Source organism: Macrotis lagotis, chromosome 5 (assembly GCF_037893015.1).
Source record: "Macrotis lagotis isolate mMagLag1 chromosome 5, bilby.v1.9.chrom.fasta, whole genome shotgun sequence".
NCBI classification, from domain to species: Eukaryota; Metazoa; Chordata; class Mammalia; order Peramelemorphia; family Peramelidae; genus Macrotis; species Macrotis lagotis.
Genome location: NC_133662.1, coordinates 244,863,838 through 244,889,095, shown reverse-complemented (window position 1 = coordinate 244,889,095; position 25,258 = coordinate 244,863,838). Strand labels below are relative to the sequence as shown.

The 25,258-nt window shown below is 40.0% G+C and overlaps 1 protein-coding gene across 5 annotated transcripts in view; it reads right to left on the bottom strand.

The window, feature by feature from the left end:
• The window catches only part of AKAP10 (A-kinase anchoring protein 10), a 52,466-nt gene extending 28,225 nt beyond the window's left edge, over positions 1–24,241 (bottom strand). The window contains exons 1-6 of one of the 5 annotated variants that reach the window (XM_074189236.1): positions 18,444–19,716; positions 12,903–12,950; positions 10,690–10,750; positions 7,214–7,396; positions 5,265–5,819; positions 249–347 (exon numbers count right to left, since the gene is read on the bottom strand). In XM_074189236.1, the coding sequence (XP_074045337.1) occupies positions 249–347; positions 5,265–5,819; positions 7,214–7,391 (832 nt within the window). In that variant the 5' untranslated portion in view covers positions 7,392–7,396; positions 10,690–10,750; positions 12,903–12,950; positions 18,444–19,716. Of the gene's footprint in view, positions 1–248; positions 348–5,264; positions 5,820–7,213; positions 7,397–10,689; positions 10,751–12,902; positions 19,717–23,983; positions 24,112–24,135 lie in introns of those variants that run through there. The other 4 variants (XM_074189232.1, XM_074189233.1, XM_074189235.1 and 1 more) reach the window with 4 other exon arrangements.
• Positions 24,242–25,258: the final 1,017 nt, after the last annotated feature.

Below are 25,258 nucleotides of genomic sequence, written 5' to 3'. Positions count from 1 at the left end.
AGCTTTTAGAAACTGACTTTTCACACTCACAATACTTGGGAGCACCACAGTTCAGATAATGTGGAAGGGGAATGAATCTTTTTGATTCAGGGTAAGAAAATTGGGTCCAATACAGGCAAAAGGTTTTACAAATGAGATACACTATCATGCCAGACAGCATTTGGAACAGACAAAGCATAGCCTAGATTCTTTAGCACTCCCTTTGGATTTTCGAGAGTAAACTATCAGTACTTGTAGATTGAGCTTACCTACTATGTCATTTCTCATTGCCTCGGTTATAGGTATTGGTTTAGCAGCATCTGGAGATATATATTTGGTAAAAGTACTCACTGCATCACGTTCTATACCTGAGGAGAAAATGAAGATGGAAGCTTTAGAGATCAATTAGTGGACAGGCCCTGGCTGGGGGTCAATCTCTCCTGACTAGACCTCTGCCCCGTCCCTTCTGTTTCTCTATACTGCTTTCTCTGGGCTGTGCAGGGTCAACATTCTGCTCAAGTCTAGTGATGGAGGGTCTGTCTTTTTGACTCATGTGAATTTTATCAACCCATCTCAGGCCCCTGGTCATTGCTTGTGCCCAGGCTCACTAGAGAAGTCCAGAAAGCTCTTCTGGGGGAAGGATGCAGCAAAGGGTCACATCCTGTCTTCAGAGCATGCCTCCTACTAAGAGAGCTCTGGAGAATACACCACCAGAGTTGGTGAAAACTGTAGCAGGGGAGGATTCTGTTGGGGGCCTCCCAAAGCAACCAAGAATCTGAACCCAGGAACAAAAGCCAAAGAGAGCCAATTCTCATCTTATCAACACTCCTGGGCACCAGCTCTGTAACAAAGTTCCTTGGGCAGAGTCTTAGTACCCTGATCAATGACTTCCCAAAGAGAACCTGAAAGGAGATTTGTGAAACCTGGGTCACCTTGAAGAGCTTTTGACATAAGACTTCAAAGGAAATGCCAACCAAATGCTGACAATAGAGAAGAGTCTGTTTCACATAAAAACTGGAATGAGTGGGGTGCATCTCAGCAAGCAGACAGAACCCCTGCCTCTTTGGGAATGGAGGCTACCAGGGCTGAGGAGAGCTGAGGTAATACCTAAGTTGCACATTTTGGTAATAGATGGATCCAAAAAAACTCAATTTTTCATCTTTTCTATTTGGTGACAAGAAGCAAAGTGGCACAGCTGCATATTACAAACAAAAAATTAAAGCCAAAAAATACTCTGGTGCAACTTTTAAGATAAAACCAAGCAAAAAAACGGAACATGAAAGAAAATGCTTCAACTTCATTTTTTTACTTTAACAAAAAAGATGCTCTTTTTTATTTGCTAGAAAGGGAAGTCCACTGCAAGCACTAAGTGGTTTGGGTTCCTACATTTTAACACTTAGCTCCTCTTCCTTCCTCTTTCAGTAAAACAAAGTTCATTGCAAAAAAAAAAAGCTATTATCATGTGAAATGATTCAAAAAAGGATTCATTTAGTTGTCTAGTATTTAGTTCAAAATAAACTTATTTCTGTTAAAACAAATACAAAAAAACCAAGCATATCAATTTTTTAAAAATTTTTTTCAAGGCAATGGGGTTAAGTGGCTTGCCCAAGGCCACATGGCTGGGTAATTATTAAGTGTCTGAGGTCGGATTTGTACCCAGGTACTCCTGACTCCAAGGCCGGTGCTCTATTCACTGAACTACCTAGTCACCCCCAAAGCATAATCATTTGGGTTTTTTTCAAAGACAAGTGGGGTTAAGTGGTTTGCCCAAGTCCACACATCTGGGTAATTATTAAGTGTCTAAGGCCGGATTTGAACTCAGGGACTCCTGACTCCAGGGCCAGTGCTTTATCCTCTGCGCCACCTTGCCGCCCCTAAGAATATCAATCTGAAGCCTTGCTTGTTTTCCCAAAGTTTTCATCATATTTTATTTCTAATATGTACATCAAGTTAAAAATCCCTTAAACCTTAAGAAACTTAGTTGTCTCATGCAATCAAGCTATATTTTAGAATGTTTCAAAAACACTCGAAGCACTCAATCCAATTAAAGTAACAAAAGGAAAAATACAATGGAAAGGATACACTTTGAGATCATGTTCTACAGTGGCCGTGCAGCATAGTGGATACAGCTGGCCTCAAAACAAGAAGGTTCAGGTTCCTCTTCTACATAGTGTGACTCCAGGCCAAATTATTCTATCTTTTAGTTAGAGATCTAGGCCAAAGGGGTCACACTCACTGCCTTCAAGCTACAAGCTCCTCAGGCAAATCCAGATTAAAATGTAACTGGGAATTTTTTTTTTAAAAAAAGAAAAAGAAAAAAATATAAAAAAAAGTTCCTTTGTAGTTTTCTAAGTCCATCTGCTGTCTCCAAGGGTCTTTTGCTACTTGAGTCCACTGACCCAGTGCAGAGAAACACTGATCTGTTATAGTGGAAGGAATGTTTTCACCTGGAAGATTTCCATATCAGTGAACTCACAGGTCCAGGTCATATCTCTGACAGGTTATAACTTAGATCTTCCCTTATTTGAAGTTTGTAGCATCTTTATTTTATAACAAGTTTATTTAAATATTTCTTTTTAGCACCCATAGTGGATGAAACATGAGTCTGGATTCAAAAGTATTAATATATATTTGAATATATATTCAAATATATTAATGTGCCCAAGAGTAATTTTTTTTTGAGGTGCAAACCCAAAAGACGTGGGGGGGATCAAGAGAAATAAATGTGGTCAGAGAAAGCTGGCTTCAGCCTCCAATAAGAGTGGTGGGCAGGCAATATACTAATCAAAAAATCTGGACTCAAGTACTACTGTTGGCCTCACTAGCTATGTAACACTGAGCAAAATCACCCAAGTCTCAGTTTTCTTGTCTGTAAGTGGAGACAATTATATTTGCCCTAATTCAGTGTTGCCATGAGAAAAGTTGGCTAGAAACTAGATAAATGTGGCTATTTTTATTTATTCCATTCATTTCTAAATACTCTAATATAATGATACATCTTGTTAGAAGGACAGTAAATACATTACCAGTTTTTATCTCTATTGGCCTGAGAGGGAAGAACTAAACTATTCCTCCATACAATCGATCATTCAGCAATAATGATGATGATAATGACAGTTGACAGTTAAATAAGTGCCTTTTGTTGTTGTTCAGTCACGTCTGACTTTTCATGTCCCCATTTGGGGTTTTCTTGGCAAAGATACTGGAGAGGTTTGCTATTATCTTCTACAGCTCATTTGACAGATGAGGACATCAAGGCCAACAGGATGAAGTGACTTGCCCAGGGTCATGGAGCTAATGAGTGAGACTGGATTTGAACTTGGGTCTTCCTGATTTCAGCCCCAGCCCCTAACTACCACACCACCTGGCTGCTTCAATAGAGTCCCTTCAGCTTTATAAAACACTTAATAATAAACACTATTGCAGGGAATCCTTACAACTCTGCAAGGCAGGTGCTGTCCATATTATTAGATCCATACTATAAATGAAGAAGCTAAGGCTCAGAAGTTCTAAACTTTTCCCCAGGTCAAACCACCAGATGGGGCATCTCTCCTGCCTCATGGCTTTTTATAACTACACTACATTCTCCACTCTGAGTTATACCCAAAATTATCATTAAAAGGAAATTAACTTTTAGCAATTCTTCATCTGCTCCACTATTTCCACAATAGGAGATTCCAGATGAATTTTTTTTTTTAGGTTTTTGCAAGGCAAATATAGTTAAGTGGCTTGCCCAAGGCCACACAGCTAGGTAATTATTAAATGTCTGAGACCGGATTTGAACCCAGGTACTTCTGACTCCAAGGCTGGTGCTTTATCCACTATGCCACCTAGCCGCCCCCAGATGAAAATTTTAAAAAGCGAAGTTGGCCTCTAATTCATTGAAAGTTAATGATTCTTTTTTGAAGGAAGCTGTGGAAAAGGAATCAGGAATTATCTCACAGTGAGCATGTGCAGGTCCCTCTTCTCCCAGAATTCTTCATCTTTAGGTCACTAATAAAGTAGCTAACAGAGCCTTCCAGTGCCTCATGCTCTCTCTTCCAGCTTGATAAGAAGAATTACAGACATAAGAAAAGAACTAGTGTCCCATGGAGCATGGAAATAAATGGAACAAGGACAATAATCCTCTATTTTGTCCAAAGAGCCTTCGTGTTCTTCCTCCACATCAGAACTTCAAGATGGGGAGGAGGTCAAATGGGAATTATGGGTGAAAAAGAGCTTTTGTTTGTGGTCCAGTGAGGCATTCATAGCCAGAGTAAAAGGATTTTCTGTCTGACCCTTGGGGCAGGCCAACAGGTTTTATAGAACATAATTTCGGGTAGCATCAATGGACATTTCTACTCAGTGTTTTAGACTTAACAATGAAAAATCTATCAGAGAAATTGACATAAGCAAGCAATTATTAAAATAAAGTCTCCTCAATGTTCTTAAAATCAAAGACTTGTACAACTGAGGGCAAGTCACTTAGTTCCTCTATGACCACTTTGGTTTTCTCATCTGTAGACTCAATGACTATAAATTGATGAACCTGTGACTCCCAATGTTATATTCTCCTTATCTTCAGATCTCCCTGTCTAAACCATTCACTCACTCATATTTCTTTTTGAAGAAAAAGAAAACCATGTCTTTTTCTGATTTAAAATCTTAACTAGAGCTGTTTTTAACCACTCAATACAACTCAAAATTGTGGTTGCCATATTACATTAAGCCAAAATACTAAGATTTCTGAAAAATATTAATTTGATCAACCAACACTATGAAGAGAATAAGAGAGACACTTTTGCTTATCTTACTCCACCTTCAATCCTGAAAGGAGGTAAGATAATTGGGAGGAAGAGGAGAGGCACATGAGGTACAGTGGAAAGAGCAGTGGAAGTAGAGCCAGAGATCCCAGGTTTAAGTCCTAGTGCTGTCACTTAACTAGCTGTGTGACCTTGGTCAAGTCATAACTTCTTTGAGCCTCAGCTCCCTCCTCTACCAAATAGGGAGAATCCCTTGCTTGGTCAACCTCTCAAAGCTGTTATGAAGATCAAGTGCTTTGGAATAAAACCGAATATAAATGGATTACATTTCTATCTCTGTTACTCTGCTCCTCAGGTGACAAATCACTCTGAAGACAATTCTGTTTCTTCCTACACCCTTCAAAAAAGATGGAATCAGTAATAGGCTTGTTCTGGGATGAGCAAGAGAATCATTCCAGTCTTCCTCTTCCTTTAGTCTGAATTCTGACTCAGGTTAAAAATTCAAGATGCCAATAAAGGAATACCAACACATTACCTACTTACTTCTCATTAGTTTTCCTGATAATTCCTTTAGTGGGGAAGAAGGACTATTTCTATTTGATACTCTAAGTCTGGAAGAGTCTTGATGTTCCAAAGAAACATGAGTCCCTTCCTTGGACACGTCAAGATGAAGAGAATGGACATTGTCTCTATCCTGGGAAGGCAGCGAGTGATTCTGAGCATTGCTAGTTCTATTATTCATCTCTGTTCCTTTTGAGTTGGTCATGAATAGTTGGACTGTGCTAGAACTCTCCAACCTCTGGTCAAGAAGCTCAGATGGAAAAGATACTGTAGTTTCATGTCTTTTAGATGAAGGAGAGAGAGGCTCTGCCAATGAACTCTGTTTAACTGTATTCAGACTGTGTGCTCTTATGCGGGACCAGGTTGTAGAGCGAAAACTTTCAGCTTCTAACCAGAATTTAACCAAATGTTCCATTCTCCGAAGTTCCATAAACTGAATAAAATAAGGAAGGGCAATACTGTCCTGCAGGACTTGTTCAAGGGTCTTCGAAAGACTTGATTTGGTCTCTTGAGTCTGATAGTCCAAACAAGATCTGCCTAAAAGACAAGGAGCAGCAAAGGAATTAGCAGAAAAAAAAAAAATGGATAATTTGAGATTCAGAGATCAGGCATCTTTAATAACAGAAGCACTTGCCTAACTGCAATAAAATTTATGCTCAACTCAAATAGTTAGAAAAATAATACATGGGATAATTTACTGTAAAATAAAAAAGATAGGAACATCAATAGAAAAGTATTTTAGTCATCAGAGTGGAAAGAAAAGAATACATGTTCCATAAATGCATTCAATTTTTTAAAGATCTAAGTGGCTCCTCATTAGCTGGCTAACCCTCATTACTCTTCTACTGAAAACCAAGATCACAGACTACAGAATCAAGAGAAAAGGCCTCAAGATTAGCTAAACTAACTTTGTCTGCATTTCCAACAGCCAATTCTTGAAAGGTGTTGGTCTTTCCATGTCCCTAGGGATCAGAGATAACTTTCACTTTCAAACTTTCTGCTCCCTTCCCTCATTACTCCTTAGGCATATCTTTCTATAGACAAAGGAGAGGATTTGGCTTAACTGAAGAACTCTCTAGTTCTTCATGCCTTGGTCCCCAAACAAATGAAGACAGAGCATGACAATGGGACAAAAGGTGAACTTTGAAGTGCCAGGTGGAGCCACCCAGAAATGAGGGTTCCCAAAGGCATTCTCCAAGGTGACCTTAGAGTGATGGTCCAACTAGTTTGTGAATGTCCCAAAGAAAAAAAACAAAATAGCTCCCCACATTTTTGACAGATAAGTGTAGGTCTATTCAGAGTACATTTGTCAAATAAGATCTGTGCTTTGGAGGTTCCTGCTTAATTCCTGAGTCTTTGTCACAAGGAAATATTCAATCAGCAGTGGAGAGGATGGAAACCAACTGTGATTTGAAATCAAAAGACTGCAATAAAACATTTTAAAAAGTGCTATCTGTCCTCATCTGTCCTCCATTAGCTTTAAGGACATTTGTAGGCAAAGAGCAGACATTTCAGGAAAAGTCAATTCTTCTCATAGTTTATCACTAATTCTCAAGTTCTTCCTGATATTCTTTCAAAAACTGATTGTGTCATCTAACAAACTAAGTTGCTAGAGAATTCTGTAGGGCCTCATCTGGCTGTGGCTGCAGAGAATATAGGTGAGTCAATGATTCATTTTTTAATTTAAGGCAGATAGATGGTCACAGACGTTTACTGGCTCATAAGGGTACCTGAAAGACTAGAAAATCTACATTTTTTACTTAACTCAGTTGACATCCTGTTAATGCCATCTCCACTAGAGAATCAGTGTAAAGTCTTAGGTACCACAACTGTAGAGGCTATTTGGCACAAATAGATTTCCAATTATTTTTCTGAGGTTCCTGAAGTACCATAGTTAAGAAAATCCTGCATTAACAATGGAATTCACTTACCGAGGTCACCAAAATGAGCAGCTTCCATGTGACTTGGCTGTTTCTTAAGAGTAGCGGTCCTGCTACTTGAAAAAGAGTCCATGTTGGCAGAAATGGCATTGATTGCCACATGGCTTGGTCCAGCAGCCTCCAGTAAAGCATGATTCCTAGGGCTCTTTTGTGGGGAATGTACTGGCATTGTAGCTGTAATTTAAAAAAACAGAAATGTTTAGCAGAAAGTCCTCCATTTGGACAAATAGAAACCTAACAGTTCTCCTAAAAGAATATTGCCATTTTACTAATTAAAAAATAAGTACAGAACTCTTTCCTTTAAATTAGAAATGATGTTTTAAACACTGATTTTTAAAGTGCTGGCTTCTGAGTCAGGAAGACCTGGTTCAAGCTGAAGATCTAACCCATTATGGTAGCAAGACCCTAGGCAATTGACACTAATGTTCTTTAAAGGGTCCAAGGACCAATATCATTCTGTTCCTTTTAGTCCCATTTATTAAGAATATCAGTAGTATACTACTTTGACCTAATTACGAATGTAATCAGGCCACCCTTATTTTCCCTATCCATAGGTCATTGAATTTGAATATGGGCTTAAACAACAGGTATACTTGCTTCCCTCTTCCCATAATCAGCAAGCATTCCCAAAGGCCAGCAGGTTGAATTTTTCAGTTGTTTACATTCATGCTAAAGAAAATCTCCAAGGTAAACTAAGTTCAGTGGATTTTCAGTCATGTTCAATTCTTCATGACTCCTTTTGGGGTTTTCTTGGCAAAGGTACTTGAGTGGTTTGCTATTTCCTTCACCAGCTCATTTTACAAATGAGGAAATTGAAGTAAACAGGGTTAAGTGACTTGTCCAAGATCACATAGCTTTTAAATATCTAAGATCAGATTTTTTTTAAAAGCTTTTTTCAAGGCAAGGGGGTTAAGTGGCTTGCCCAAGGCCACATGGCTAGGTAATTATTAAGTGTCTGAGGTCGGATTTGAACCCAGGTATTCTTGACTCCAAGGCCGGCGCTCTATCCACTGTGCCACCTTGCCGTCCCTAAGGTCAGATCTGAACCCACAAAGATGAGTCTTTTTGACAACAGGTCTGAAGCTTTATCCATTGTGCCACCTAGTTGCTCTGATATGTTCACTAATTCACTTTTCAGTTAGCTGACAGCTAAAAACTGGGACTAAATAATACAGGCTGTGCCCAGACTTTCTTTACATTCACCACAGGTAATTTTTAAAGTTTCAATTTTACTAAATTCACTTTCCTCCCTAAAGCTAACACAAATGAGAATTAAGAAATCTTTAAGATTCTTTTAAGATTCACTAATGACTACATAGTATTCTTATTAGCAAAGAATGAACACACTTCTGAATCAGGGAGGAGAAACAGTTCTCTATTCAGATGAATGATAGGTGATAATATTAAAATTTTTGCTGTCCCTCTTTAATCTCCTTGGAAAGTCTACTCCAGATTTCAAGGCCTGATTCCATTCCTCCTCTCTAAATGCTTCCTGGCATGCCCATCTCTTGTTCTCTTAGCAGTCTTTTCCTTGGAGAATGTGTTCATTCCTAAGGTTCAACCATTACCTTAAGAACTGATAACTCATTTTCTATTTCTGTTTCCATCCTCTGGGACTGAACTTTCTCAAGCCCCTGGTCCCAGCCTAAGCTATCCCCAACTCAGAGGGCTGTGCCTTCTTGTTGCTGTTCATCCTGTACTTGAAGACTGCTGGAGTCAAGTTGTGGGGTATTCAACTGTAGCCAATTAGTCCAAAATGATTCTGGGGGGGACGCATCCATGTTTGTGCCTGCCTGTTATGTATTGGGGGGGGGCGGCCACACAAACAGAACATTTGGAATGGAGATGTCTCTAGATTTGTACATCTCTCATTTCCTTTGAGCCACTGTGATTCTCTTTGCTCACAGAAATGAGCTGGGTAACATCTCCCATGTCTCACAATTGATACAAAAGTTCTTCAGAGAGACCTTGAGAATGTCTTTGTCCTGCTTCTTCTTTCTGATTGCCATGTGAGCACTTGCCTTGTGTGAACTCTCCATAAGTCTTTTAGGCAAATGCATGTTTGGCATTTGAACAAGACCAGTCCACTGGAGTTGTGTTCTCTGAAGTAGAATTTGAATGCTTGGCAGTTCAGTTCCAGAAAGGACCTTTTCACCTATACTTGGCAATATCATCAATTCAATACCCATCTGTGTACAGGTGATTCCTGTGTCTATGTGCATGTGCCAGCACATCTAAACTTAGTCTTCTGAATAGCAGTCCTTCATCATCAACTCCTACTCATTCTTCTTCCTAAACCCCCTCTCCTCTTTCACAATCCCCTCCTGCTGTTGAAGGTAGCCCATCCACCCAGCATCTCAGGACTGTAATTTTTTGTCACCAGCTCTACAGACTTAACACAATTCTGCCTCATTTAAACTCCAATGTGGTGTTCTCTTTGGTCATGATCCTGGACTCCTCACTGACCCAATCTTGCCTTTCTCACAGCCAATCCCTTCTCTTTTCTCATAGCTTCTGACTCAAAGTTCTACTTTAAGATGTAGTTCAAGCATCTTCTGCAAGAAGCCTTTTGTGATCCCTCTCTCATATACTCCTTCCCAAACTACTTTGAATATATTTCTATCTATTCATTTAATATTTGTGCTGTATATCTCTTTATAAGTATTTGTTATTTCCCCCACTGTAAGTTCTTGTGTGTACATGTTTATGTGTGAGTGGGGTTGGTTTCATTCTCTGGTCTTGTATGCCCAACCCTTCACATAAGCTCCTGGCACACAGAAGGTGCCTCTTTGCTTGTATGTGTGTTTGGGGTTTTCTTTCTTTTTAAACATCACCATAATTCCCTTCAGCATCCCTCTCCTTCCCATATAAGAAATGACCCATCAGTCAGAACCTCCTATGTGCTCAGCACTCTGCTATGACCTTGCTCTCAAGGAGCCCAGTCTAATGGGAGAGAGAACATGAAAAAACAATGCACAGACAAGATTTATACAAGATAAACTGGAAATAATCTAAGTTACCTGAACCTGATTAGTTTTAAATTAAATGTACTTTTATTTTTAAATTTTATTTTTTAAATTACAGGTCAAAACAATTTTTAACATGTTTTTTTAAAACTGTTAGTTACACATTTGCTTCCTTCTTGCCCTCCCCCTTCCTTGAGAAGACAAGCAATTTTATATAGATTATACATATATAGCTATGCAAAACATTTTCATATTAGCCATATGGCAGAAGAAAACCAACAAAAAACACCCCAAGAAAAATGAAGAAAGTAAAAAAACAAGTAGGTTTCTATCTACATTCAATTCTTTCTCGGGGTGGGGGGAAGAGACAGTATTTTTCAACATGAGTCTTTCAAAGTTGTCTTGGATCATCGTATTGCTGAGAATAGCTAACGTAATCACAGTTGATCATCATATACTACTGCTTGTTGCTGTGTACAATCCTTTTCTGGTTCTACTCACTTCACTCAGCATCAGTTCACATAAGTCCTTCCAGGTTTTTCTGAAATCATTCTGTTCATTTCTGAGAGTACAATAATATTACATCACAATCATATACAAATCTTGTTTAGCTATTCTCCAATTCGTGGGCATCCCCCCCCATTTCCAATTCTGTGCCACCACAAAAGGAGCTGCCATAAATATTTTTGAACATATAGATGCTTTTTCTTTTCTTTGATCTCTTTGCATAGTTCTTTGAAGACCTATAAGTAATATTTCTGGGCTAAAGGGTATGTACAATTTTACAGTCTCTTGGGCATAGTTCCAAATTTTCCTCTAAAATAGTTAAGACACCAGTAGTACAATAGTGTCCCTGCTTTTCCACAGTCCTTCAAACATCCATCATTTTCCTCATCTGTCATGTGAGTCAATCTGATACATGTTAGTTTTTACCTCAGATGTCTTAATTTGCATTTCTCTAATGAATAGTGATTTAGAACATTTTTTCATCTGAGTAGTGAGCTTTGATTTTTTTTCTGAAAACTTCATATCCTTTGATAATTTATCAATTGAGGAATAGCTCATATTCTATACATTTGTGAATGAAGTCTTTATCAGAGAAACTTGCAGTAAAATTTCCCTTTCCTTCTAATCTTGGCTGTACTGAATTTGTTTGTGGAAAACCTTCCATTTTATTTTGTCATAAATTCTTCCTTCATCCATTAAGTCTTGACTAGTAAGATAGTCCCCTAATTTGTTTATATCAAGTACCCATTTTGACTTTATCTTTACATGGTATGAGATGTTGGTCTATGTCTATTGCTAGTGTTGTTCAAGTATTTTAGTCATGTCCTATTCTTCATGATCCCATTTGGTTTTTTTTTTTTTTGGCAAAGATACCAGAGTGGTTTGCTATTTCCTTCTCTAGCTAGTTTTACATGAGGAAACCAAGGCCATTAGTACTATAAGTTTGCCCAGAGTCACAGAACTAATAAGTACATCTGAACTCAGATCTTTCTGATTCTGGGCCTAGTTGCCTTAGGTTTTAGAACCTGGTCTATACTAGTTTCTGCCAAACTATTTTCCAGTTTTGCCAGAAATATCTGCAAATAGTGAGTTCTAAATGTACCTTTTAATGTTTTTTTTGCAAGGCAATGGGATTAGGTGACTGCCCAAGTTCACACAGCTAGGTAATTATTAAGTATCTGAGGTCGAATTTGAACTCAGATCCTCCTGACTCCAGGGCTGGTGCTGTATCTACTGTGCCACCTAGCTGCCCTAAATGTACTTTTCAAAACTATTTTAAATTTAAAATAATTTAAAATAATAAAAGTTTAAAGAAAAACAATATTCTTCCATAAAAGTCCTACTCAGGTGCCTCAAGTCAGCATGGAAGTAATCTTGCTTTCTTCAAGGCTATGCAGTAGGCTATTATTCTCTGGCAAGCATAGAAAAGTGAGCTTTTTTAAGTCAACAATTTAAATAGCTCTAAAATTTCATCTCACATCTAGCAATTTAGAAAGGATGACAAATGATAGAATAATCACTATAAGAAGGAATTTAAGCACACCACTGTTGGTGGAACTTAGAATTGGTCCAACCACTCTAGAAAGCAAACTGGAATTATGCTAAGAGTGATAAAAACATCTGTATCCTTTGAGTCAGAGATCCCATTGCTGAGCATATTATTGTCAGTCATCCCCCCCACCCCCAAAAGGAGATCAGAGACAAAAAGATTCCTTGTATTCATAATAACACCTTTTGTGTTAATAAAGAACAGACAACAAAATAGATACATGTTCACTGGGAAATGGCTAAACAAATCGTGGTTAACATGAAATGATGACTATGAAAATTCCAGAGTCAAGGGAATGAAGAATGCCAGAGTAATGTAAACAGAATGACATCGCCAGAACAGTCTCTAATTATAATAACCAAGCTTGTCCCAGTCAACATTTCACAAACTGTCCAACTTGAACCATGATTGGCTGCTGAGTTTTGTTCAATTTTTAAATTTCCTCTTCCTTTGGTGTTCTTTATTATAAGGGATGGTTCTCTGGAGAGGGGAAGGGGAGGGACATATTTGGAAATCAAAGTGACATATAAATAAAAGTTAGCAATACATTAAAAAAAGGGCAAACTAACTTATATGGAGTAATTAAACAGTAGAAAATGTTCTACGTGCCCAGTATATTTTATACACAAATTTTTTAATACAATGAAACTAAACTTACCTTTAATTGCCTTTACATCTGTGGCCTTATCCTGTTCTTTGCCTTTCACTATTAAAAAAAAAGAGTTATTATCAAAAGATAAAGTAAATCATAGAACTCAAATACTGTATTTTGGCAACTAAATGGATGAACCACAGTCCATCTGCTGTTTCAAATAAATGGAGTCTTTAATTTTCAAAGACAAAAGGACATAATAACTAGTTCAGAAGTTCATGCATCTTCCTTGGCTGTTTTATAAAGTTTTATAAAGTTACCTCATTTATAAAGAGAGGGGAAATAAAAGACAGACAGAGAGAGAGAGAGAGAGAGAGAGAGAGAGAGAGAGAGAGAGAGAGAGAAGGAAAGCTGGACTAGGGTACCAAGTTCTCCTCTGGCTCTTTATCCTATCATCACATGGTATCTCCCCATTTCTCATCTGGCTGCGCTACCCTGGAACTATACTGACTTCTTCCATTTTGCCCTAGTATTTTATTGACCCCTCTCCACTCCCTTTCACACTTGTTTTCCCCCTTTTAAATTGTAAATTCCTTTGGGTGGATTTCAGAAAAACCTGGAAAGAGACACGAACTGATGTTGAGTGAAGTTAGCAGAAGGAACATTGTACACAGTAACAGCAATACTGTGTGATGATCAACTATGATAGATTTAGCTCTTCTAAGCAACACAGCAACCAAATGATAATTCCAAAAACTTTGTGATGGGAAATGGAAAAATGCCATTTACATCCAGAGAAAGAATTATGGAGTCTGAATGAAGACCAAATACACTATTTTCCCTTTTTTAAAATGCTTTTTCTTTCTTGTGGTTTTCCCCCTTTTGTTCTGATTCTTCTTTCACAACAAAAGTAATACAGTATTAGGTTTAACCTGATCATGCATGCGTAACATATCAGATTGCTGACATGAGGAGGGGAGAGGGAAGGATGAGATTTTACAAAAATGAATGTTGAAAACTACCCCTACATGTAACTGGGAAAACAAATAAAATATTAAGAAAAGTAAATAAATTCACATTGCTCTCCTCCCTCCAAAAGATCGCAAGTTCCTTGAGGATAAGGGATGATCTTTTAAAAAGAAACCTGAGCATTTAGCAGGCACTTCATAAAATGAAAGAGAAAAATAAAAAATCACAGTTAGAGATAGAGAAACAGAGAAAGAAAAGGAAGAAAGGAAGGAGAGAAGTGAGAGAAAAGAAGGAAGGGGGAAAAATGGGAAGGAAGGAAGAAGATAAGGAAGGTAAAGATATGATCCTCATGTATTCATGTAATGGAATAGAATGATAGAATTATAGACCTCTAAGAGAGGATCTAACCTAATCTAACCTATCCATAAACCAAGAACTCCCTTTACACCATTCTTGACTGCAAGGAGCTTATCAATTTTTTAGGCCTTTTGACTCTGGGAGAGCCCAGCTATGATGTTTTTCCTCTCTATAAAATCTGAATTTCTATTCCTATTACTTGAGTTTTGGGTGGATTTTTTTTTGCAAGGCAGTGGGGTTAAGTGACTTGCCCAAGGTCACACACCTAGGCAAATTTGAACTCAGGTCCTGACACCAGGACCAGTGCTCTATCTACTGTGCCACCTAGCCGCCCCTATTTCTATTACTTGAGAAGAAACTTTCATATATTCTATTCTAAACCAGAGAAACAAGAATACAAGTTTAATATACTCATTAAATCACAGTTTAATTCAAATATTTGAAGCTCAAGTCATTAAAGTTTGATAACATGAATCTATAATGAACCAAGAGCACAGTTCTATGACTATAGCAATGTTCAGCAGAATAGAGAAGATGAAAAGTGTTTCAAATATTATCTGAAAATAAAATCCCATGTTCTTGGGGTACCTAGAAAATAATGTAAAAACACACACCTCAAGGCCCTCCTTTGAGCAGAAATAGCTCTAGACTCAAATATAAGAATCTACATCCCTGCTCCTTCTAGCTGCAATCTTCCTCTCTAGCTTCCCAACAAAGTGCTAAGATTCCTTCCTACAAAAGGTTTCTAACCTCCAGGTTTCATAGCCAATGAGTTGCTGCCTGCTGCTGTGAACAGGTCAGGAAAGTCAGGAATGGTGACGAGAAATACAGCTTCAGAGGATAGCTACCAGATGAGAACACAGACAGTAGGACTGAGGGAGAGCTCTCAAGGAGGAAGAGTAAAGATTCTGAAAATGGGCACTGAGTGTCCAAAAGACCAAAGCCAGATAAACTGGTCTGGGTGACTCTAGGGAAAGCACTAAGAGAAAGAAGGGAAGACCATGGCCTAAGTTCCACTCCTGCATTCAATATTTATATCAGCACCTAATTTCTGAGAACAAATACAGTAAGAGATTTGTGATTTCCCCAATGAGGGTATTTCCTCCCCCAATGCAGGTCATCTAATCCAATCATGCCTATCCACGTCCTTCCAGTTTCACTGTGAGTTCATCCAAAAAGTCAGATAGAGATCTCTCTCACGTTCTACTAACATCCCAAGGATACCGATAAAGTAGATGGGCTGCCTAAATTAAAATAAATGTTTATAAACCATTTCAAGACTGGATGTTCTGAGCACTTTGTCTATTTTTTTGTTCTTCTGTTCCCTGAAGAAACCAAACTCCACCTGCTACCTTGCCATAGGGTTCAGGGTGGCTTTGGAGTTATATTTGATGTGGTGTCACTATAGCTAAGACTCTATTATCAACCAGTCAGCCCCTCTGTGTATCAGGTAGTCTGAAATTTAAAATAATCTGGTCCAAACAGCTTCTGGGAGCATCTAGATGGTACAGCAGATAAAGAGTGCTGGGCCTGGAGTCAGGAAGACTCCAGTTTAATCCAACTGCATGACAATGAGCAATTTACTTAACCCTGTTTGCCTCAGATTCCTCATCTGTAAAATGAGCTGGAGAAGGAAATGGCAAAGAACTTTTGCCAAGAAAACCTCATCATAAAGAATCAGATGTGACTGAAAAAGTGAGCAACAAAGTCCAACATTCTGAGAAATGACCAGTAATATATATTAAGAAATGAAACCTGTAAATCTATGAATGTTAAAAACTACCTACCTCTCTGCATGCAATTGGAGAAGTAAATTAAAATAAAGAAAAAAGAAATAAAAATAAATCTACACAAAATATTAGCTGCTGCCACATGCTGGATGGCATATTAAAAAAACAAACACCCCATGGCAATTCCTCATAGCAGCACACAAATCTTAAATATGTTCTTTGAAAATAAAAAAACAACTCTTCTACCAAAATTCATCAAAAGTACATACTTCTTCATGGTCTGTGCGCTTGTTGTTAAGAAAGCAGCCTATATTAAGAGAGGCTCACAGTCATATTAGCCACAGTGACAAATTGTTCTCGAAGATCACCAAAAGTCATAGGGGAACTGCAATCTGACAATGTAAAGACCACTCACACCAAAGAAGTAAGTGAAACAACATCAAAACCTGTTTATCTCCATTTTCCCAACTGCAAAGCCGGAGCAAGGCTATCAATCTTCCTATCTAAGGACACACCAAAATGAAGCATAAAGGTTCACATAACTCCACTGATATGGTGGTCTTTGGTTTCAAACTTTTTTGAAAACCAATGTTATAAAAATATCATTTTTTACTTCTCTATTTGAGGCCCACGAGGTAGAATGAATCCTAAAAGAAATGCCTAGCATCCTGACCAGCAACTGTGCTAGTGTAAGGTTCTCATGTAAAAGCCTTCATTGATTCAACCTGCCCTTCTAACTCACATGGACAAGGCTTATCCTGCCAAAAGAACATATGGTGCTTGAGAGCAGGATGTGGTCATTTTTAAATCTTGTATCCCCAATGCCCAGATCAATTCTTTGAACACAATAGGCATTTAATGTTGAGTGGATAAACTGAAAATACTGGAAGTCTATGAAAGAAGGTTGTGGCAAAAAATATGCCATGTCTTAAACGACACAGATCATTTAACAATATTTATTAAATGCCTATTTGTCAAGCACTAGGGAAAACAAAGACATTCACTGCCCTCCAGAAGCTTATACTCTACTTGGAGTGTGGAGGACCACAGGCAACATATACATGTATAAATGAAGTATATACACTCAAATATGTGTAAATAAGATTTTCCCCCCTAATTATTATGTTAATTACTTTTAAGGTTCAAAAGATGAATTATTTAAATATAGGCTAAGTTGACTAAGGGAGTGAATAACTCAAATTTTTTCATTAATAGTAAGAGTACTTAAAATAAATCCTGTGATCACAGCTTTGCTATGGTGTCCTTCTGAATATTTTAATGAGGGAGAAGAAAGAGGGAAGATGTCAAAGCTTGTGGATAATTCCATCACAGGATTCAGTGGGCAACATTGTCACTTCAGAGAAGGTTAAGAGCCAGACTTCATCTGCAGTCACTCTCTTCAAATCACTACAGTAATTTAAAGACTTTATGATATAAAGGCTAATATATACTTCACCAACTCATCCACTTTTTTCCCATTTCTATAAGCAATGTCCTAATCCTCAATACATAGTGCCTGGACACCTCAGTACCCTCCCAGTTTCCTCTAACTCTATTCATTCACTCAACGAATGGTCAGTTCTGCTATAATTCATTTAAAAATAAAATGAATTTGTTTCGCTGTAATTGGTATAATAGAGAACATTTTGAGCATAGCTTAAATTTCAAGTTTGCGTCTTTGTATTTTCTTCCATGCGGGTAACTGCTCCAGTAACTCCTGAGCTGCAATCCTTTTGAAACAAGCAAACTTCAGGTCTTGTTAAAGTGTGTATTTATTGTGATTATTCGGGGCAGTAGGAGCTGTGATTGGAGAAGGGCTAATTATGAACCCAGACCACCATCTCCATCCCTTCCATTAGGTTCAAACACAGGAAGGGGGGACCCCAAAACTTATTGTGTTTTTTATGTATGTATTTTAAATATATAAAAAGATGTTATTTGATGCTTTTGGAGATGCATACTTCATGTTATAGCTGAACTAATTATACCTACCTGTGTAAGGCATTAGGGCAGATAAAACACTCTGGGAGTCACATGAAAAAGTAAGACAAGTTCTCTGTTCTCATGGAACTGAAAGCCTAACTCAGAAACATCTCCTGGCCCAACACCAGCTATTTTAAGCACTATTTTCATGACATCATTCCCCTGTAGAAGGAGGGATGGATAAGGGTTTCTACAGTCTATCAAGATAAATCCCAATTCCTCTGCTAACCTTCAGGTCCTTTATCCCACTAACAATTCAACCACAAGCTTTTCTTTTTATTTCCTAATATTTCTTCTTTCAGCTTCAGCCAAACAATTTGCTTGTCATTTCCCAGGAATGATGAACTGACTCACAGATATCCATGTGTTAGCATAGACCTCTCTCTTCCCAAAACCCTTTTTAATCTTGGTCCATTTATAAACTTTACTTTCTCCTAAGAGGCACCTCTAAGTTCACAGCCCCAAGGTGAATCCGGCTACTTAGTTCGACCAGTCTTTTGTCAGCCAATACTCAGAAGCTATGCGTCAGCTCTTTCTAATTCTCATTATATTGCAAAAGAGGTCTTACCATTTGGTGATGGGCAGACTTGTCCTTATGCTCTTCCACTCTTTCCTGAGTGAGTGCCAGTGCTTCACATTCACAATCTGAATCCCTTTGCATCCTCTCTACAGCATTTAGTACAAGGCTCAAAACATGAGAGACCCTCAAATACTTAGTGGCTAGGAGACAATATTGAGATTACTTTAATAATATAATCTCACTTCTAATACTCTACTGTTTCAGATAAGCTAAAAGTATAACATCCTAAACAGAAATTTTACAAAATGTTAGTTTGATTGGAAGGCTGAAGTCTGTTAGGATATGATGGGTCTTAATTATCCCCCTCCCTCATCCTCTGGCCAAAACTTACCACCTATTTATTCATACTCCAAATGTTCTAAAAGAGCCAGGACCCAGAAGACAAGAGCTGTTATATTTGGAGCATTTGGTGTTGTTAAGCATTAAATATACAGACACACATACACACAGAGACTCTCTCTCAGCTAAGAGTCCATGTGATAAGCAATAGCACCAGAATAAGAAAAGCAGTACATCCCCTAAATTAGAAATATTAAGGACTCCTTGGGACAAAGACAGTACCTTTTAATTTTCAAAGTGCTTCTCCGTATCCTATTCTCACAATGCTTTGAGAAAACTGAAGCAGGGATTATCAACTCTATTTTACAATCAGAGAAACTGGCTCAAAGATTTTAACCACCCTCCAAATTTAAATGGTAAATAATGAGCAAGCCAAAAGGAATAAGCCTGAGTCCCTGACCATTCTCCTCTTCCATAACACACAGCAGCTCTCAAGGAGGAGAGAGACTGGAATTCTCTTCACCTCATGCTAAAGGACTGACATGATTATATCACCACAGTAGTAGAAAAACAAACTCAAGGAGGAGAAGCTGGAGAGCACTAAGATTCAAATCTTGGAACAGGAGAGGAGTAGAACTGTATCGCACAGAAGGTACCATCCCATGCATCATCCTTGGCCACTCTTGTTTTTCTGCTGTTTGGTTTGCTTTCAGGGTTTTTAAAGATATTTTGTTTCTTACTGTTGCTTGATTTTTTTCAGTTTGTATCCCCTTTCACTGATTCTCATTCAAGAATCTTGCTTTTGAGACTGAATTCTTTTAAAAGCTATAGTAAAATTTGTTTTAAAAAAACATCACCAAGGGGCGGCTAGGTGGCGCAGTGGATAAAGCACCGGCCTTGGAATCAGGAGTACCTGGGTTCAAATCCAGTCTCAGACACTTAATAATTACCTAGCCGTGTGGCCTTGGACAAGCCACTTAATCCCATTGCCTTGCAAAAAAACCCTAACCCCCCCCCCCCCCAAAAAAAACCCCATCACCCAAGTCATTACTAACATAAGACCTTGGAGAGAGAGATCATTCTTATGCCAAAATTTGAAAGCTGTCAGAATTCCTGACCAACAGAGGGACAAAGATGAAAAACCTATGTGTTTTCCCTCCTGCCTCCTCAGGATTACAGCACCAAAAAATCAGCACAGCAGGAAGCCTCAGGAGGACTTCAATCACTGTTTCCTCAAGGATTCATTTATTACAGTGTCCTAAGCATGAGTAAACCCTACTTTCTCTATTTGGGTTATGTTATTGTGCTAAAGGTAAAGTAAAAGGCAGTATAATTATAACAACCCTGAGTATAGTCACCCATTGAAGCTTCCCTAGGTTTAAGTGAATTATGGAATTGACATCTAAACAAAATGGAATCATCTGATTTAAAGTATTAAAATATTTTAAAAGATTCAAATTCATCACAAGTACCACAACTCTATTCCCAATTTGCTCTGGCATTTAAGTCTTATTTGTAATCACAACTACATTCCTTAGCAACCAGATCAAAGGTTGAAAGAATGCACACTGTGACTAAATAGGCTGTCAAACAACTGGTATGATTCTTGGAATTGAAGAAAATGTATTTATGGATTTTATAATAAGAGTTCAATTACAATAAGAGCTCAATTGTCATAATATAGCTATTTCAAGAGCCCAGGAAGCAAACACATATCTGTTCAAACTGTATAATTACAAACAAACCTTAGAAACTAACTTCAGGGAATTTCTTTAAAAAAAATACATTTACTCAAAGATCTATGTGCAGCACAATTTCTGAATGAGCAATGATGCAAATTCAAAACTGCAATTTTACCTCTGGCTAATATTCAATTCAAACCATTTCCTGGATTTAGTTGGGCAACACAAGGCTCTGATATCTTAGACAGTTTTCTAGGATCCTTGGGTGCATTCTTTTTCTTTTAAGGTTTTTGCAAGGCAAATAGGGTTAAGTGGCTTGCCCAAGGCCACACGGCTAGGTAATTATTAAGTGTCTGAGGCCGGATTTGAACTCAGGTACTCCAGACTCCAGGGCCTGTGCTCTATCCACTGCCCCACCTAGCCACCCCAGGACAAAAAATAAATGTATAATGTTCTTTCATTTCCTCTATACAGTATCTTACTTCCATCTTACCTGGTGACTCAACATAAAATAAAATTCATTCTGCTTAGTTACAAAAAATTATATTAATTCTATATTTCAATAACCTCGTTGAAGACACACATAAAGATCTCAAAATAGGGCAAAAGAGAGGATTAAAAAAAAGTTTTCCATAACTTGGTGCTCTTCTCTTCTCCCAACAACAAAACGCAAAGTTCATCCAGTGTCATCATTTTTTACTTTATTCAAAATATTACAAGCAGGTCATTCATGAACTACCAGCCTGGGAAACTTTCCAAAACCCATCAATAAAACAAGACCAGTCCTTAGAATGAAATCTTGACACTGCAAAGCAAGAAAGCATATTTTAAATCTTTAACCTAACAGGTATCCAGGCCCTCCACATTTACACAACTTACACAATACTGTCTGAAATACCAACTTGTCAGCTATTTCCAAAAGAAACAAAAATGGGAAAAGACAGAATGTGCAACTCAGCTTTTTGTACTTAGACAATGGTTTGCATTTGTTTGGCAAACATTTGGTTTTAAATCATGCTAAATAAAGCTTGACAGGGCAATTTACTAAGTCAGATTCTACCCTTTAAAACTTGAAAATTTACTTTGTAAGCTAAAAAAAAGCCCATTAGGGTACAAATGCCTTCCTTCCAAAGACAAGATGAAAATATCACCCAAGAAAAGGGTTGGAAGGGTAAGAAAAATGTATGAAGAATTTGGGACCATTTAACTTTTTCCTACAGGGAGATTAAAAAAAAAATTAAGATAGTCAACTTATTTCCCTTTGGTTTTGTTACTTTAGAAATACGAACAACAGTAGACTACAACCATTTGGTCTTTAATATTTTAAGCGATAATGCTTTGTCAATCTCTTCTAAAGCTTGGTTCCCTGCTTCCATTTGTTCCTAATACTATTAAGAAAACAGTTAAAACTTTTCTAGGGAAAATTTTTGATTAAAAGAGAAATATGAACACTACTCAAGTTGCCTTTACCTACATTTAACTGCAACTAGAACATCAAATTAAAAATTTTATATGCTCACAATCCTTTAAATCCAGAAATTCCAACACCAGAGCTACAGTTCCAGGGATATCATCAAATGGTAAAGATGACCTATCTGCACAAAAATATTAATTGCAGCTTTATAACAACTAAAACATTAAGCCCTAGAGTCAGGAGTACCTGGGTTCCAATCCGGTCTCAGACACTTAATAATGACCTAACAGTGTGGCCTTGGGCAAGCCACTTAACCCCATTTGCCTTGCAAAAACCTAAAAAAAGATCTAACTCATCTGGGAATGACTGATTAACTTGTAGCAGAATATAATTGTAACAAAGTACAGATATAAGTACAATATAATAATTAAGAAATGTAGAAAACTTTGTAATAATAGCATAATAAATTTTTAAAATTCTAAAAATAGCTAAATATTACACTGATGGAGACTGAAAGAATGCAAGTAAATTATTTTGTTAAAAAACCCTTAAGTACAAAAAAATTAGCTTGATTATGAGTAAAAGAAAAAAGACTGTTGAATTCAACTTTATGGGATGAGACTAACTTTAAAAACCTTCTAACTGCTTCATATGAATTCTAAGCAACAATAACAAGTCCACACAAGAGACTTCAATATTTGTCTTTTCACTTGTGAACAAAAAGTCTGCCTACTTTTTATATCTGTTTTTATTTATTTATTTTTAGTTTTTGCCAGGCAATGGGGTTCAGTGGCTTGCCCAAGGCCACACAGCTAGGTCATTATTAAGTGTCTGAGGCTGGATTTGAACTCAGGTACTCCTGACTCCAGGGCTGGTGCTCTATCCACTGCTCCACCTAGCTGCCCTGCCTACTTTTTATAGCAAAAAACAAGATTTGAGGAGAAAAAAACCCCAACTATGCAGAACTTCCCTCTCTGATCACATTTTATCATCTTTGCTTCAGATATTAATGTTTAAATATGATGACCTGATTTCTCTTTTCAAAATATACATCAAATATGGTTTTTCCTTAAAAAAGGGCATTAAACAAAAAAAATTATCTGCTGGTATTTCAAATAGAAAGATGACTAAATTAAAAGTCATTTGGAGCCTAATTTCTGGGACCTCAGTTTTTATTGCTGTTAAATTAGGATAATGGCACTTTGGCTATCTCACAGGGTGGTTGCAAGGATTAAAGGAAATAGGTGAAAGCATTCTCAAAAAGGATCAAACCCCATACAAACACGAGTGGGGATTGGCAGCAAGATAAACTGGCTTTTCTTGCAAACTTTGGGTAAAAAGCATCTATCCACTGTTCCCAAAGTGAGGCTAACCAGCAGCCAGCGCACCGAAGTCGCACCTGCTTTTTCACACTACTCACTAATTGGGTCGTGTCTCGGACAGAGCAGCGCGCCAGGGGCTAGGGATGCACCCACAGTTCGCTTTGGGGGGAAACTTGACAGATTGAGGAGGGGGAGAAAACAGAAAGCTAGAGGCACAGCCAGTGGCGACCCGTGCTTGGAGGGTGGCAGACAGAAGGAGGCTGTGCTTTTGGGGAGTGGGGGGCCACGGGGTAGAGGCAGGAGGCAGGGGGCAAGCTGAAGCCAGGGGGCAGTAGGGCGGCCATTAGGCTGGCACAGCGCTTGCGGGGGGTCGCGTGCAGCGGCCCTGGCAGGGCAGGCCGGGCCGGGGGCTGTAAAGGCCGAGCTCAGCGGGTCGGCTTTGCTCCCGGGGGCCCGCGTTGGTGGGAGGGCGATCGTGCCAGGCGTGCGGGGGCACGAGTCGGGGCGCAGCGGGGGAGAGGGCAGGGGCAGCCGGCAGGGCTCGGCCACGGATCGGGTCCGGAGCTGTCGGAGGCTGGGCTGCGGGAGCGCTTCGCAAGCGGCCGGCGCGACGCCCCACCGGGCCGGCGTCCAAGCGCGGGCCCCCTCCGGCCCCCGAAGCCCCGGGAGCCTCGGGGAGCCGCCGGCGCCGCGCGAAGGTCACTCGTGGGGCTCCGGGGCCGGGGCCCGGCGGCCCGCGCCCGGCCGCCTCCCCGCTCCCCCGAGCGCGAGGGCAAGGCCGGGGTCGGCCCGGCGGGGCCCCGCGCCCCGGCCCCGCTCCCCGTCGCCTACCTTTCCGCCGGAAGAAGGCCATGGCGGGGCCCGGGTCGGGGCGGAGGGCGCGGGGGGACTCGCGCGGGGCAGCCCCGGCTCCCCTCATTCAGTGCCCGGTCCCCCCGCCGGAGCCTGCGCCGGCGGCTCCCGCAGCGGCCTGCCCCACTAACCCGAGAGAGCTTCCTTCCTCCCGGCGCCGCCGGCGCCGCCGCCGCCTCCCGCCGCCCGGGCGGCCGCCACCGCCGCCACCGCCGCCGCCATGTTGTCAACAAGCGGCCCGCCCCGGAGTTCCGGCCCCCTCCCGGCGCGGGGCATCACGGGAGGCGGCCGCTTCCCTCCGGCCGCGCCAGGGCTCCGCCCCCTGGGCCTCCGCAGCCCGCTCCGCGCACGTGACCCCCCGCCAGCACGCAGGCGCGGCGCCGCGGGCCCAGGCCCCGCCCCGTGGGCGGGGGCTCCCGCTGCTGGCTGACTGAGGAGGAGGGGCCCACCTCACGCTTACCCAGACTCCCCTGAGTGCCCGGGGGTCCAGGGCGCCCCCCCAGTCTGGAGCCCCGGCTCCTGCTCTGCCAGCCTCCAGGGCCGAGAGAACGATCTAAGGACTAAAGTCCCGAAAAGTCCCCAACTAACGAGTGAGGCGCCCCAAGGCACTGATGGGGCGTCGGGGCATGAGAGACATGTGGGGTGGGCCTCCAAAGCATTCAGGGCCCCCTGAAGCAGGGGCACCACTCCCCCAAGCAATCCCTCCTAGGTGCCAGCCTGCTGGGAACCGGTCCCTGCCCTCAAGGAGCTTACTGCCCTCCTAATGGGGGGGGACCAGTCCAAAACAGGACAGCCCGGAGAGAAGCGAGCGGCCCCTTCTCTCCTTACAAGGATGTTGAGTTCAAATGTGACTTCACAGGCTTACTAGCTGTGCGACCCTGAGCAAGTCACTCAATTCCAATTGGCTAAAAAAAAACCCAACCAAAAAAGGACTGGAGTTCTTGGTCTCACTCTCTAATCCATGATGAGGTGGGTCCTAAGTAAGCTAGATGAGATCTTATAGAAGGATGAGGCGATCCCAGTCTTGACGTTCCACCTGAGAAATGAGATCAGCCATAGGGAAAATCTTAGCTAAACAAAGCTGGAGGGTATCCCAAAAGTCTTAGTATGGAAACTGCACCATCTTTATACCATCACTTTAAAAAAAATGCCTGTTATGGAAATTTTTGCTTCATTGTCATTTTTGTTCTCTAAGTCTCCCAGAGTCTTGATAAGGCTTATTTCTTTTCCTTTTCCTTTTTTTTTTTTAGTTTT